The sequence below is a fragment of the Pongo abelii genome, chromosome 6 (genome assembly GCF_028885655.2).
Source record: "Pongo abelii isolate AG06213 chromosome 6, NHGRI_mPonAbe1-v2.0_pri, whole genome shotgun sequence".
Taxonomy (NCBI): domain Eukaryota; kingdom Metazoa; phylum Chordata; class Mammalia; order Primates; family Hominidae; genus Pongo; species Pongo abelii.
In genome coordinates, this window is record NC_071991.2 from 55,623,178 (window position 1) to 55,640,132 (window position 16,955).

At 40.7% G+C, this 16,955-nt stretch overlaps 1 protein-coding gene and 1 long non-coding RNA gene across 4 annotated transcripts in view; one reads left to right on the forward strand and one right to left on the reverse strand.

Annotated features, from left to right (window-relative positions):
* LOC112134289 (uncharacterized) overlaps nt 1-16,955 on the forward strand; it is a 101,998-nt gene that overhangs the window by 64,954 nt on the left and 20,089 nt on the right. For all 3 annotated transcript variants that reach the window (XR_010140854.1, XR_010140852.1, XR_010140853.1), the window contains exons 2-3: nt 6,606-6,862; nt 8,951-9,121. This is a non-coding gene — a long non-coding RNA (uncharacterized LOC112134289). The remainder of the gene's footprint in view (nt 1-6,605; nt 6,863-8,950; nt 9,122-16,955) is intronic.
* The window catches only part of CHN2 (chimerin 2), a 317,079-nt gene continuing 307,714 nt past the window's right edge, over nt 7,591-16,955 (reverse strand). The window contains exons 11-13 of the mRNA XM_002818096.4: nt 14,556-14,693; nt 12,507-12,612; nt 7,591-9,369 (exon numbers count right to left, since the gene is read on the reverse strand). Coding sequence (XP_002818142.1) covers nt 9,198-9,369; nt 12,507-12,612; nt 14,556-14,693 — 416 coding nt within the window. The 3' untranslated portion in view covers nt 7,591-9,197. The remainder of the gene's footprint in view (nt 9,370-12,506; nt 12,613-14,555; nt 14,694-16,955) is intronic.

Here is a 16,955-nt window from a genome sequence, read left to right on the forward strand (position 1 = left end):
AAAACCACTAGAAGAAAACATGGGGAAATTCTTCAGGATATTGTTCTGGGAAATATTTTATGAGTAAGACATCAAAAGCACAGGCAACAAAAACAAAAAAAAATGGGATTATGTCTATTAAAAAGCTTCTGTACAGCAAAGGAAACAGTCAACAAGTGTAAGACAACCTACAGAATGGGAGAAAATATTTGTAAACTATTCATCCAACAGGAGATTAATATCCAGAATATATAAGGAACCCTAACATCTCAACAGCAAAGAGATATTTTGATACAGGCATGCAATGTGAAATAAGCACATCATAGAGAATGGGGTATCCATCCCCTCAGGTATTTATCCTTTGAGTTACAGACAATCCAATTACATTCTTTAAGTTATTTAAAAATATACAATTAAGTTATTGACTATAATCATGTTATTGTGCTATCCAATAGTAGGTGTTATTCATTCTTTCTTTTTTTGGTACCCATTAACTATCCCTACCTCTCCAGTCCCCAGTACCCTTCCCAGCTTCTGGTAACTATCCTTCTACTCTCTGTGTCCATGAGTTCAATTGATTTGATTTTTAGATCCCACAAAAAAAGTGAGACCATGTGGTTTGTCTTTCTGTGCCTGGCTTATTTTACTTAATACAATGATCTTCAGTTCCATCCATGTTGTTGCAAATGACTGGATCTCATTCTTTTTTATGGCTGAATAATATTCCAGTGTGTGTATGTACCACATTTTCTTTATCAATTCATCTGTTGATGGGCAATTAGGTTGCTTCCAAATATTAGCTATTGTCGACTTTACTGAATTTATCAGTTCTAATAGATTTCTTGTGGAGTCTTTAGGTTTTTCCAAATATAAGATCATATCATCAACAAATAAAGATAATTTGACTTCTTCCTTTTCAATTTGGATGCCCTTTATTTCCTTCTTTTGTTTGATTGCTCTAGCTAGGACTTCTAGTACTATGTTGAATAACAATGGTGACAGTGGGCATCCCTGTTGTGTTCCAGATCTTAGAGGAAAGGCTTTTAGTTTTTCCCCATTCAGTGTGATACTAGCTGTGGGTCTGTTGATCACTATATTTTGTAGGTATTGAAACATCACTATGTACCCCATAAATATGTACAATTAGTATGGGTCAGTTAAAAAGATAAAATATTTAACAAGTATGAGAATTGGAAAGGGACAAAGTTGTCCATATTTGCAGGCAATATGATTGTGCAAAAAGCCCAAGAAAATTATTTAGAACTAATAGAGTTCAGCAAGGTTGTTAGAGATAAGATTTATATAAATAAGCAGTGTTCCTCCTAATATTTGTAACAACCCATTATAAAGTATATGAGAAACAGTCTATTCACAATAGCAACAGAAACTATAAAGTATCTAGGAATAAATATTATAAAATATGCGCATACACTTTGTGTAGAAAATTATAAAATCTTATTGAAGGGCACAAACACCCAAATTAAAGGAGAGCTGTATTATATTTGTGAAGGAGATGTCTATTCTTTCTAAAAATAGAAATCAAATGCCATTCTTATCAAAATCCTAGTAGGTTTTGTTAGGATGTGATGATAGGAAAGACTAGACTAGATGGTCCTAGAATTCATATGTGAGAGTGAAACATAAGAACGAAGACAATTTTGAAGAAGAGGAACAAGAATGGGAATAAGATCTTAATACTTATTACAAAGTAATAAAAATTAAAAGACAGTGTAGCATTGGTACAGAGCTAGATAAAATGACTAACAGATCAGAAAAGAGAGTCCAGAAACCGACCTATGCAATTAAAGAAATTCCATTATGACAAATTAGGAGACCCCTCTCCCTTTGGGAGAAAGGATGGTCTATTCTAGAGCTGTGCAATAGAAATACAATGTATTTGTATTTCTACACATTTGTAACTTAAAATTTTCCAGTAGCCACATTTCAAAAAGTAAAAAGAAACAGGTGAAATAAATTTTAATAATATATTTTAACACCAAATATCCAGAATATTATTTAAACATGTAATCAGTATTAAATTATTGACATATTCTGTACCAAGTCTCAGCATGTATTCCTCTTGTTGCCCAGGCTGGAGTGCAATGGCATGATCTCGGCTCACCACAGCCTCCACCTCCTGGGTTCAAGTCATTCTCCTGCCTCAGCCTCCTGAATAGCTGGGATTACAGGGATGTGCCACCACACCTGGCTAATTTTGTATTTTCAGTAGAGATGGGGTTTCTCCATGTTGGCCAGGCTAGTCTCGAACTCCTGACCTCAGGTGATCCACCTGCCTTGGCCTTCCAAATTGTTGGGATTATAAGGCATGAGCCACAACTCTGTCTCCAAAAAAAAAAAAAAAAAAAAGAAAAAAGAAAAAAAAGAAATCCAGCATGTATTATATACACAGTACAGTACATCTGGATTTAGACAAGTCACTTTTCAAGTGCTCAAAAGCTTACATGTGACTAGTAGTTACAGTATTGGATAGCACAGCTCTGTTCAATAAATTGCACTAAGATAATTTATTGAACAGAGCTGCACTAAGATAGTTTGGTATTCACATGGAAAAAAACAGATTCCTACCTTGCACCAAAATTTCAGACATCAATGTGAAAAGTGTAACTTGAATATTTTTACAAAAAATATAAAAAATACCTTTATGATTTAAGGGTCAGGATAAGAAACATAAAGCATAAACTATAAAAAACAGTTGATCCTTTATATTGGGAGAAGATATATACAACGCACATGATTGATCAAGAAACAGTTTGGAATTTATAAAGAACTCCAACAAATCAGTAGATGTAGAGAAAAAACTCAATAGATAAATGGTAAAAGTTATGAAGGGCCAGTTCATAGAAGAGACAATTAAGTGGCCATTAAACCAGAAAAGATGCTCAACTTCAGTGGTAATCAAAGAAATGTAAATTAAAACAAAAAGATGTCATTTTATGCCAACAGAGTAGCAAAATATTTAAGTCGGGTAATGCCAAGTGTTCATAAGGATACAAAGAGACAGGAACTCTCAAATACTGCTGATAAGAGTATAAATTGGCACAGTCACTTTGGGGAGCATCTAGCAAAGCTCTTGATATGCATCCCTCGCAGTCTAGCAATTCCAATCTAGCACATGCAGACTTTAACGAAAACATTCATGGAAATGCTGTTTTCAATAGAAAAGAAGGAAACTGAATACCTACTAGTAGCAGAGGGATAAATTACTTAGTAAAATATTTTAGAACAGCTAAAATGAATGAAGTAGGTCTATGAGTATCAACATGGATACATTTCAAAAACATATGGAGAATTAAAAATAAGTTGTAGAATGTTAATATAGAGTATGATACCATTTCTATAAAACATGGCATAGATTGAATATACACAGTAAGAATATAAAAAGTGCCAAGGAATGAGGAAGAATAAATGGGATCAAGTCCTTTATTCTGATTTTTAAATTTGTTTTAATGCCATGTAAGTATGACAGATGTGAAGATTTTAAAGAGCTGAATGGCAGAGGGATTGGCATGTTCATCAGGGACCTTGGCCATGAGCAATAGATCACATGCTAGCTGGTTTAAGCAGAAGGGATTTGTCACAGGGCATTAGGTAGCAAACTGAATCTTGAGAATAATTTGGATTTGTTGACAGATAGCATTCAAAGCCAGAGTGAATGTGATTGGCTAGGGAGAAAGCAGGGTGAGAAGCAGCCTTGGAGGATGCATCAGGGACTTGCATGTTTGGGCAGAGGAGCCTGAGCAGAGGATGCGGGACACGGTGTACCGAGGGGTGTGAGGGTGTGTGAAGGAGCCTCCACACCTGCTGCATGTCATCTGGCCTCAGTGATAGACCTGTGAGGTTGGTGAGTGGGGCCTTGATCTGTGACTGAGCCAGGTCTTGTGGCTCTAAATCCAGTGCCTTGATCTGTGACTGAGCCAGGTCTTGTGGCTCTAAAGCCAGTGCTCCACAGGAACACTTGATATGCATCCACTGGATTTAGAGCCATAAGACCTGGCTCAGTCACAGATCAAGGCTATTAACATTTGGAACTAGGCCTCCTTAACTCACCCTTCAGCATGTTCTTTCTGCACACTAACTGTTGTCCATCATTTGGAGCTGTGGCTAACGTCTGAACTCTTTCCACCATATCACTCTGCATGGGACAGGTGTGGCTTCACTTCCAAAGTTCATTGGGTAGTAATAGTTACCATTCATGAAACTCTCATTTGCTAGACAGCCATAAGTGGTGGTGCCTTATCACTGTGAAGAAGGGATACTAATGGTTAAGCATTCTCAAACATTTCCCCAAGCTGTTGCGTATTTTAGAAAAGCATTTGCTTACCTATTTTGTTCTCCAAATATGCTGAGTGCTGTCCACAGAGTACCTTAAGCCTCCATGGAATAGGAACTGGTATTAGTTCATTTTAATGACAAGAAAACTGAGACTTAAAAAGCAAATTAACTTTCCATAAGTCACACTATTAGAAAGAGATGGAGCTACGATTTAACAGGAGGCTCTCTGGACCCAGCACCTGACCTCCTCGTGTCTACATTGCACTAGATTCTAGCCAAATCTACCATTATCTGTGTAACCTACAATTGAACTAGAGACTTAGATCTTCAGATTCTTCAAACTGAATTATTTTGAAGCTTAATCATTCCTTCTGGGGAAAAGGAGAAAGAACATGCTGAAGAGTGAGTTAAGGAGAAAGTCAAGGAGAAAGCTTCAATAACCAAAGAGTTCAAATATTGGCCACAGCTCCAAACGACAGACAAGAGTTAGTGTGCATTTTTGGAATCTGCTTCTCGAATTATTCCCCCCACTACCACACAAAAATGGGACATTTGAGTGCAGTATTTGTAGAAGGAGCAAGCCATTAATTTATAAAAGTTTGGGGTTGGCTACTGTGTGCTAGCACAGTTCTGGGTAAGGATTGGGTAGGATGGTGAGCAAAGCAGATCAGATTCCAGTCCTCATGAAGCTTATAGTTTGGACAGTGTTACATTAGAGACAAGAGTCAGTAATATGGTTATGGGGTGGGACCCATGGAGATGTTGGTCATGAAGGGAGGAGTGTATGCGTGGGGAAAGTTCTCTACCACTTTTGAGAATCTCAACAACCTTCACAGTGCTGCAAAGCCCCTTACTTTGCTAATGAGTCCTGGTTCATTTCAGGTATCCAAACACCTTGAGTAAGTTGGATCCAACCCCAGGTCAGGTGTAAGTCCTGATGGCTCAATCAATGGAATTACCTGAAAGACTTGTTAAAAAAAAAAAAAAAGAGAAAAAGATCGCAAAATCCTTCCCCTGGATTCAGTGAGTCAGGCAAGAGAATTTGCCTTTTTAACAAGTCCCAGTTCATGCTGTTGCTGATCAAGGGATCTCACGTTGTGAACCACTGATCTAAACTAATCCTGGTGATCTCATTCCCCTTGCTAGTGACTGGTTTAGCCACATGTGTGCAATGCAGTTCTGGCCAATATAAGGGATTGTATGTTGGGGAATGTCATTCAGGACCCCTATTAACTTCAGTAGGGATGGCACCAGGTTCAAGAAGCCAAAGAAGAACCAGAGCCAGTAAACAAGACAAAGTGTTATTAGTGGGAAACTTATATACAGAGCGGTCCAGTGGCAGCAGGCTGGACAGGAGGACCACATGGTCTAGTGGTGGCAGGCTGGAGAGGAGAAGCACATGGTCCAGTGACAGCAGGCTGGACAGGAGGACCACATGTTCTAGCGGTGGCAGGCTGGCAGGAGAACCACTGCCGCTTGTAAAAAGTGTGCAGTTTATAGAGCATTTTCACTTAGCACCCTTCCCCTAACAACCTCCAGCTGGCAAACTTCATTGAACTCAAAGGGTCTTGATCCATAGGGCAGGGTGGGGGCTCAGATGTTCCTCATAGATGAGAAAGTAATCTCCAGGTTTGCCACTCCCAGTTCCTCGAAAGTCCAAATACACATTCAGGTGTGTCTGCCACACAGCATCATTCCTCAGGGTATGCTTAAGTAATTGCTGTCAGGTATCGCTGTCTACCACACAGGGGACTCCTAGGAAAGTTTTCCTCACTGTTAAATGAGACACACAAGAAGAGAAAGGCATTGACTTGATAGTCTTTGTAGCCTCCTTATAACTACGTGAGCCAAAACCCAAGGGGAAATAACAATAAGCCTAGGATTGTGGAGCAGAGAGAAAGACAGCAACGACCTTGGAAATGGCCCTTGTGGCTGGTACCTCCTACGTTCTGTGTCTGGAGACAAATATATAGTACCCATTCCCCTTAGAGTCCAAAACCCTTAACATGATCAGTTTCCTCTCTCTAGCCAGACTAACTTTATTGTTTAATTCTTCCAGTGCAATAAGCCTTTTCCTCGCCTCCAAATATTCAGTGTCTAGCTCATTAATAAATGCTTGATACATACTGGTTAAAAGTTAATGTTATATTTTTAAAATAAAAGACTGATTATACACTGGATATTGATAAACTTGGGAATTTATAAGCTGAGTTGGGTTTTCACAGGAGCCAGGACAGCCCAGGCAATCCTTCATCTATATGGTACGTTTCTTTCTGATGCTCTCTTCACTGTCCTTCCCTTAACCTTCTCTCTTCCTCTCTCTTCCCTTCTAGGCTGTTATCCTTGACATCTGCAGCAGCCCCTCCAAGCTGTGGAGACCAGGTCATCTGGAATGCCCATTTATGTCAATGGAAGAAAGAAAAAGGGGTCTCCTCCCATTCTCACCACTGCATTCTCCCACCAACCCTGCTCCTGTCCCAGTTCCCACAACTTACTTGTTGACAATTTAACAGTGGGTTTCTGGAAACAGTGCTGCCTCCTTGATGTTCCAACTACCAGAGTTATTCCAACAGCAGGAATTTCAAGCCAGGTAAGGGGAGCCATGTCAGGCTGCCAGATGGTGGGGAAGACAGGTGTGGGTGAGCTGGCTTCAGACTAAAGGAAGAGGGGATCAAGTGTTGGAATCACATTTGAGAAAAGGAGTCAAGTGAACTTCATTACCCATTATAGAGGCCTGTTATATCCTTTAGTGCCATTTGGACTTGGATTGAACCTGTGACAAATCCTTTTCTTATGCTTCTTCCATCCCTGCTTCCATATTATATCCTTTCCCCTTCTAAAATGGTAATAATGAGAAATAACCATTACTAATTACCCTAGAACATAAATTTCATTTAAGATATCACAATCAGATTATCATCTTCAGTTTTTCAGAGCCGCAAACTTCCCATGATTATATGCAGGTCGTACTAAATGGATGGATCTGGGATCAAACTCAGGGCTTTCTGACTTTAAAATTCTTGTTCTGCTACCCTCCAAGTGGCCTAGGGTGATTTGCCCTAAACAGTTCACCTCTGTATGATGATGCATCCATGCAATGGGGCTTATGGAAAGTGAATGTGGAGACTCAGGGCCTTAATCTTGAAGCAGGCTCTCTAGAAGGAAGCTTGCAGAAGGAGTGGGGACTCGATGGGATGCTGTTTTCTCATTGTGTTTCAGTGATGACTGAAAATTTGTTGCCAACATCTATCTGGAAACAATGTTTTGACGATCCACCACCCCACCCCTCCAAACCACTTTCTTGCACACACTCCAGAATAATAGACAGAAGAATTTAATACATGTGATGCTTTGCCTTCCATTTACACTATCATAAATTACAAAGTATTGTTCACTTCACAAAATAAAACCATTTCCAGATAATTTTTTGACAGTATCAAGAAGTACATTACATAAACTACAACAAACAAATCTGTACAGTTGGGAGGAGGGATAATAGCAGGGAAGAGGTCAAACCATTCTGACCTCCGTGTGCCAATGGAGTCCATCTGCATAGCCCTTGGGACTGTCCAGGTCAACAGTCACATGATGATGCTCCACGTAAAACGGTCATTCTCTTCTGCTCACTCCAAAGCAAGACTGGTGAGTTTACACAAATCATCTCAATCAAAGGAAAAGACATTGTAGTTGGATTTTTTAAAAATCTAGATTTACAGTTTTTGATGTTTTAAATATTTCACCTATGTTACAAAATATAGAAATCTTGGTGTGAAAGGCTCATGCTAAGATAAATATAACCAAGTGAATGGAACTGTAGTAATAAAATCATATTATCCACACAGAGCTACTTTTGTCAAGGAGGAACAAATAGTTGGTAAAAACCAACGTTATTCTCACTTTAAAAAATAGCTTCGTAAAACAAAAATGAAAAGCATTGACCATTATTCTGCAGATTCGCTTTTCACCAATACAGAAATGTGGCAAAAATACAATTTGATATTAACAGATGAATTCAGAGGGCTTCGCCGGGAAGAAAAGAGGGAAAGTGCTAACTTTTTACACAGATCAGATACATCCAGTGTTCTCAATAATTTCAGGTAAAATGACCGCATTCTGTATCTTCTGGGATACACACTCATGATATGAAAAGACTATGACCAATTCCAAAGCATACTTTACTTTGGGAATTCACAAAATTTGTATGAATAGAAAGTTTGTGGACATTTCAGACCATCCTACAATTGCTATAAATATACACCATACAATAGAAGAATGCCAGTGCTTAAGAGCAAAAACTATCAAAAGCAGGAACACAAGGGGCAGGTGAAATTTCATTGAAAAGCACTGAGGAGGACAGAGGTATGTCAAGATAATACTGCATTCGTGGTCAACTTTTTCAGGGTGTCACAGCAAAATGAGGGACAAGGTACACAGGGTAATAACCAATGCACTGCATTGAGTTCTATTTGCTAAAAATAACATTCTCGTGGCTAAAATAAAAATACATTTTACGATATAGGTTTCATTTAACAGAATTGTCTTCTTTTTGTAAGTGGAAAATGTATAACTGTATCAAGTACCTTTATGAATTAAGTTCCCTTTTATTACCAATAAGACTGAAGTTTAAATGTCTACATTGTTTTTTAATAAATTAAAGATGTATTAATCACTCTTCCAGCAAACCAGACATACATAGGAGGCACAGCAAAAGACCCAAGGTGAGGGGCTTCCCTCACCTTCACCCTCGTTCTCACTGGAGGTGGTGCATGTCTATGAGACACAGTACCCCACTCGGCGATCCTCTGCAGTCCAGCAAATTCTAGCACTTGCTTGGAAAACAAATCAAGTGGTAAGAAATGTTTTTATTCCTTTAGCTTTGTCAACTTGGATGGGGCTGGGGCCATTCAGCTCATTTCCCTGATGGATTAGAATAAAACATCTTCGTTTTCTATTAAAATCTGCACAATCAGCTTTTGGTACCGCATATCATGCAGGGTGGTAAGGGTGCTGTCCTCAGGGGGCCTCATCAGAGTGGGCCCAAACACGATCCCCAGATTTTCTGCATTCATGAAATTGTCTTTTTCATTCATAGTAACCCTGCAAAACAAACATATAAAACAGAGACATTATGGAGACTTGACGATTGATTTTATGTATTGATTATGTATGTAAGTCCCAAGAATATCTCTGGTTCAGGAAATTGCAAGAAAAAATTGGGAATCAGAATAGCAGAAAGGTATTTTTGGAATGGTAATTTACTGATTTTTCATTTTAAATTGTTGACATTGCCTTCGCTGGTGGAAATGAATTACTTATGTGAATCTGGCAGGAACACAATTTTTAAAATTAGAAAATTAGTCCTCCTTATTAAGTAAATGTGGAATTATCATTTAAGGAATACTGGTTTGTAGGGGCAGCAGATTCTGAGGCTGGCCCATGGTCCTTTCATAGGCCTTATACAGAAGGCTTTTTTTTCCCTCTTGTGACTTCCTGCTGGTCTGTATGCTGGAGAGTGGGAAGGGAAGGGCAGGATCCCTGTCTGCTGGGAGGACTGCTGCCAGAGGAGAAAGGTTATGTGTAGAATGGGCTGTCATGAATTTAGGAAGAGCCAGGCCATTATCATGGGGTGGGGGAATGGCTGGAATGTCGCCAAACTGGAAGGCAGTTGGACATTATTTCTAGTTCCCACAGGATGAGGTCTACGGCAGTTGAAATTAAAAATCATCATTTCGACATCCAGATAAGAACTGCAGAGCCTTTAAGAATAAAATTCAAACTGCAAAGTTGGTTTAATACCTTCCTCATGGAATAAAATTACAATCTCCCAGAGTTTTGTTTTCACAAATTTAAGTTTTAGAATGTTCATAATAGATGTAAAAGGGAATGGGTTCTCCAAAAAAGAGCAAAATAGAATTAAAATGTGTTTAGGTTGTGCATAAAAGCCATCCCTTTCTGTCTATTTCCTTATAACTCATTAGGATTAGCCATTGAGTATTATTTTAAGGTCAACTCAGTTTGTGTCATGTACATGCCACAAAGCTAAGAAGAAGGTTGGAAAGAGGACATTTCTCACCATCAAAGTGCTCAGTTTCCTCAAGTCAGGCACTATGCCTGACCAAACAACATGGCTAGCAAACCCACTATGATAAAGATACAGTATTATTGGCATTTAAGGTTCAGCTGAAAGGTGTCAGCATTTTTCTGGTAGTGGTACTTTGCCTTCCAGACTGTAACAACTGGATATTGATCACAATAAATATTTTACAGCTAATTGAAAGCCAGATGTGATACCCGTAGTTTATTATCTAAAAATTACTTGTACTCTTAAATTCAATAAATTAATCAATCAGAATGGGAATATTCTGAGCAAAATCTTACCATCACCTATCACCCTGAATCTGAGCAACAATACTGTATGTCTTATAAGGTAGAAAAATAAAAATCTCAATACCTACTGTTTATACAGTCCTCAGTTTGCTTCTTTTCACTTACTAAGTAGATCTGTAAACTGGTCAATGTAGACAATTTTTGGTTCGTTTTATCAAAGAATGGGCTGCTGCCAAGTATCTTTCAAAAACACAGAGGCACACAGATGTGCCCTGATCCCTCCAATGTTATAACACCAACTCATCGACCTCATTACACATGTGCAGTGAAAGAGAGAGACACAAGGTTTAGGGAGAATAGTGTCACCAGAGGTTCTAGTGTCCCATAAGCATCCAGACGTCTCCATCTCTGTCTCCCACACACTCACACAGACAGCTGTGTGTGTGGCAGGTACTCTCTGCTATGGACCTCAATGATCCATGCCTCCTGGAATTCATACCCTGCATCCCTTCCCCTAAAGTATGGGCTGGACTTGATTTGCTTCTAACAGATAAAACATGGCAAAAGCAATAGGATGTCACTTCTGAGATTAGGTTACAAAAAGACTGTCTTTCATTTTGGGTGCTCTTGCTTTTTTGTTCTGAGAGAAGCCGGTTGGCTTCTTGTGAGCTGCCTATGGAGAAATGCACATGGCAAGGAACTGAGGTTTGCCTCCAGCAAACTGTTGGTGAGGGAGTGAGGCCTTCAGTCCAACAGCCTTTAAGGAACTGAATCCTGCCAACAACCATGTGAGTGGGCTTGGAGATGGATGCTACCACCATCAAGCCTTCAGGAGTGAATTTTTTCTTCTTGAGACAGAGTCTCATTCTGTTGCCCAGGATGGAGTGCAGTGGTGCGATCTTCACTCACTGCAGCCTTCATCTCCCGGGTTCAAGCAATTCTCCTGTCTCAGCCTCCCGAGTAGCTGGGATTACAGGCCCATCAAGCCTTCAGATAAGACTGCAGCCTCATTACAGACCTTGAACTGGAGGCAGCCAGCTGAGTCACACCTGGATTCCTGACCCTTAGAAACTATGAGATAATAAATGTTTACTGTTTTAAGCCACTAAGTTTTGGGAGCAATTTGTTACTTAATGAGAGAGAACTCACACATCCAGAAAAATAAGAGATCAGGCTGGGAATGTGCTCTCCCAGGAGGCAGGCAGGCTCAAGAGCCTGGAAAGGGGCAAGCAATGGGGGATGAACAGGACACAGAGTACACAGCTTGTGTCAGATGAAGATGCGGACATGGAGGCAGAGTAGGTAAAGGCTGTGCATCAGCCTGCCTGGGATCCTGGCTTCACCTCTTCAAATCAGCTATGTAACCTCCCCAAGTGTCAGCAATCTCACGAGTGACACGAGGCCCCTAACGGCGCCCCTTTTTCTTTCTTTTTTTTTTTGAGACAGAGTCTCGTTCTGTCACCCAGGCTAGAGTGCAATGGCACGATCTCGGCTCACTGCCAGCTTTACCTCCTGGGTTCACGCCATCTCCTGCCTCAGCCTCCCGAGCAGCTGGGTCTACAGGCGCCTGCCACCATGCCCAGCTAATGTTTTTGTATTTTTAGTAGAGACAGGGTTTCACCGTGTTAGCCAGGATGGTCTCAATCTCCTGACCTCGTGATCCGCCTGCCTCGGCCTCCCAAAGTGCTGGGATTACAGGCGTGAGCCACCGCAGTGGCGCCCCTTTCATAGGGATGATACACTGAAAGTGCCTGGAGTGGTTCCTGGCACGGTGAAACTCCAGCAGTTATGGCTGGGGCTGGAGGCTTAGTCCCCTCAGTGGGCTGGGGAGGAATGCCGTCCACTTTTCCTCATGCATTAACTGCTCTAGGAGCAGAGCAGGCTTTGTGCACGAGGCATGAGCTTACTTTTTGAGGTGGATCATTAGGTACCGGAGGGTTTCATAGTGGGCAGGAGGCAGCAGCATCAGCACTTCATGGACAGCTTCCAGCCTCTCATCTGCATTGGAGATTTCTGTGAAGTTCACGCATGATGGGTATTAGTTCAGAGTGTGGCATTCAAGTTTTCAGAGAAGTAACAAGAAGTTTTTGTTTTAGCCAGAAGTGGGGGAAGGATTCTAATAAATTCATGCAATCCAAGCACTGTTTCACTTAATCAATTTGTTGGTGTCCTGTGTCATTCAGGAAAGAGTTTGAGGCTGAGCACCACATGCTTATTGAATGTCCTCTGGGTGGCCAGAGGCTGGACACTGTCCTTGCCCTCCATGAATCTGTAAGCCAGCAGAATGCATACAGTCAGGGAGCATATGTGCAGACTGTGCTTTGCCTTCTTCTGAACACTAGATTTGCTAGAAATATCCCTCCCACAAGTTTTAGTTTAAACTGTACCACATACAGTAGTATTCCCTTGAAGTTGTCTAATGAGTCTTTCCCTAGCAGACTTCTACAACCTAATACATTTTACAAGGCAAGGACATTGGCAATGAGCCACCCAACTCAGCCTGCACTCACGGCACTTCTCACCGTAGCGCTGGCATGCTTAACCCCCGTGCACAGCCCAGGTTAGGAAGTAGAGACTGGACACATTAACAATGGGAGGAAGAGTACATGCTTCTGGCTTTTGGGTCTCTGATAGGTACTGGCAGCTACTCAAAGAAAACCCTCCTGCTATTCCTCCTGGAGTAGAGGATATCTAGATGCTAGAACCTTCTTTGCCAGGACCACTAGGACCCCAGAAGGAGGGAATAGTCTTACCGGGGTCAGGGCCTCGGCTCATCTGAAGAGTGCATCTCACACTGATCCCAGCCTGCCTTTGTGTCTCCCCACCAGGTATCCCATTACTATATTTAACAGCATACCTAAACTTTTCAACCTTTAAAGGTTTTTTTTTTTTTTTTTTTTAAAATAAAAACAACAACAACAACAAGCAAAAACTTCCTCAAAGTGAGCTTGACTTCTGTGTCATGTGTCTCAGCATCTGAATCTCCCTTTGGTCACTTTTGCCTCTTCCTGGGCAAAGTGTAGCCCTTTCCCCGAGACCTGCCCCCTTTTCACTCTATTCCTCTCTCCTACAGCAGTGGGCCCAAGTGCCAAACACTGAATGAGCAACCCCGGGCTGATGGAAGGCAAATCCTGATGTCCCATTCCTGGACGCATGAGCTTAGCTCTCCAAGCCTTGCTTTTCTTCTCTGTAAAATGGGATTATAATATTTGCCACATGGGGTACATGAGATAATTAAACTAGAAGGCACTGGTGAGACGTTCTAGTATACTGCTTGACACAGTGTATTCTGGCCTATTCATTTTGAACAGCATCAACAGACAAAACTTGGTTGTGACTTTAACTGATTAGGAATGAAATTCTGCCTAACAGATAAAAGTAGTTAATCTAGACCAAGCTTGTCTAACCCGCAGCCTATGGGCCGCACATGCCCAGGACAGCTTTGACTATGGCCCAGCACAAATTTGTAAACCTTAAAACATAAGATTTTAAAATAATTTATTTTAAAAATTATTTAAAATTATCATTAAAGCTATCATTAATGTTAGTATATTTTATGTGTGGCCCAAGACAATTACTCTTCTTCCAGTGTGGTCCAGGGAAGACAAAAGATTAGATACCCATGATCTAGTCAGTCCTCATTGAAAATTTTTTTTTTCTGTTACAGAAATATTCATGCTTTCAACATATAATAGGCCTGACTGTGTTGGTTCCCAGCATACAGGGAACAATGTGGACAGAACTGCCTGATACGTACATCAGCCCACAGAGTTCTTAGAATTGGTTCAACTCAGCTGTTGAACTATGCCTGGTCATCTATTTATTGTTGTGCCCTCACTTGACAAGACAGGCACAAATGCAACAATTTAAACAGTTCTGAGTTTTAATTTTCTGAAGGTCAAAAGCATTGTACTTAAAAATTTGGTATAAATAAAAAATTAATTTGAAGTACTTACTTGCTGCATCTATAAATTTGGAATAGGTATCATATGTGATGACAGGGATGGGTAAGTCTCTGAAATACAGTTTAAGGGCTCCAGTGATGATGTTTATGTCTGGATAGACATTGGCGGATATATCGGCCTTTTCACCATCTGAAAAACAATCAGTGATCCGAGTCCTAATTAGGACCTTATTTCACCAAGGCATGTACAGAAAGAAAAAAAAAAATCCAACGATGAATGCTCCCTGACAAGTCTCAGCTAACTCTTTTGGCTTCTAGTAACACTGAAGTGTAGGAGGCAACAGAAAGGAGTTTGGTGAGAGGGAGGTAGGCTCTGAGGGTTTGTGCAGGCAAACGGGTGATAAAACAAACTTCAAACAGTGATTTGGGTCCCAGCCCCTGGTAATTTGCTAAATGGAAATTTAGCACAATAATTTGTATTATAGACACTAAGGTTCATAATAAAATGACAATCTAATCTGAAACAAGAGAACATCAAGAAGCTCTAATACATCTTCACCAGTGTTTTTTAGACTTGGATTTGGAAGTCACGTTCACAAAATGATTGTTGAATAGTTTCAGTTCTTATTGTTTCTTTCAGGCTCACTGAAGGGTTTGTTTGTTTGTTTTTAACTTGATCCTTCCTCCCTGATCCTCTAGGACTTTAATCTGGGAAACTTTACTCTTTCCTCTTGGATATGTGATGTTATATTTCTTATCATTCTTTTTTTGTGTGTGTGAGACAGAATCTCACTCTGTAGCCCAGGCTGGAGTGCAGTGGTGCAATCTCGGTTCACTGCAACCTCCACCTCCCAGGTTCAAGCAATTCTCGTGCCTCAGCCTCCTGAGTAGCTGGGATTCCAGGGATGTGCCACCATGCCTGGCTAATTTTTGTATTTTTAGTAGAGAGGGGGTTTCACTGTGTTGGCCAGGCTGGTCTTGAACTCCTACCTCAAGTGATCCACCTGTCTCGGCCTCCCAAAGTGCTGGGATTACAGGTGTGAGCCACCGCGCCGGGCCTATTTTGACAGTTATTTCACTTCAGCACTTTAAATATATTATGCTAATATATCTGGTATTTATTGTTGGTCCAAAATTATTTCTTTGTAGGCAGTACAAAGGATCAGCACAGAAGTTTTGACCTGCTCCGTTTCCAACCCCCAAAGTGCTGGGATTCTAGGCCTCAGCCACTGTGCCCGGCCTATATTTCTTACCATTTCTAACAATAATTCTCAAGACATTTTTTGACTTTTAGTTTCACCATTAGGAAATACCAGTCCAATTTGTCACAGACTATGACATTTTTTGGATAAAAATGTTTTAATCATATAGGAATTCTTAATATCTTTTGCATAAAGAATTAAAAGAATAAATGCCTCAGCAAATTTGGTTCTGAAGATAAAAAAAGCTGCCGATGTATACAAAACAGTAAAAGCATAGAATATATGCCATGTTGATTTCATTATTTACATATTTAGCAAACAGTTATTGAGAATCTGTCATGTGCCAAGCACCATTAAGCCCTGATGAACCATGGAAAAGAGATACTCTCTGCCAACCAACAGTTCTAGTTAGACTGACAGTCAGACATGCAACTTAACAATGACAAGGAAATGGGAAGATTGCTATGCTGAAGAAGTGTGGAGAATGTGGGGGGATGTGGAAAAAGGAAGTGGAGCTCTGAGGTTAGCTTGGGGCAGTCAGCGAGGCTTCCTCAAGGAGGAAAGGCGTGAGCTGACCCCTGATTACAGGTGTTTGCCAGGCAGAGAGGTGAATACATTTCAGATAGACAGGACAATGTGAGCCAAGGCACTTCTTCATGGCAACAAATAGGGTGTATTTCAGGACTGCTGGAGTGTGCAGTACAGTAGGGAGGAGGAACTGGAGAGAAGTCTAAAGAGAGAGGAAGGGCTACCTCATCGATTTCACATACCACACTACAAAGTAGAGGCTCTAGCCAGTAGGCTCTATCCAGTAGGGGTTCCATGTCTTGACTGGCTGTACCAGAATTATTTGGATTGCTTATTAAAAATACAGATTCTTGGGCTTATCCAGCTTTCTGAATGAGTCTTCAAGTTGGGTCCCAGTGACCCATATTTTTAACAGGATCCCCAGGATGGCCATGATATCTGACTTAAGAGATAGTATGTTCTAGAGAATATACACCACAGTTATAAAGAACAAAAGCAGTTCCCTCCTACATGTCCACTGCCTTCCCCTACATTAGTGCTGGGGGTGCCCTCCAATCCCTATGATCCCTTCTTTGGAGCTTTGAGAGAATGAGAAGAATGGGATCCTGAGACAGCGGATGCAGATGGGTACTCCAATGCCACGTGGATTGTCTGCCCATTGACAGTGATCACTTGTCAATGGCTGCGAAGGAAACACTTCACCCAGTGAGTCAGAAACATGA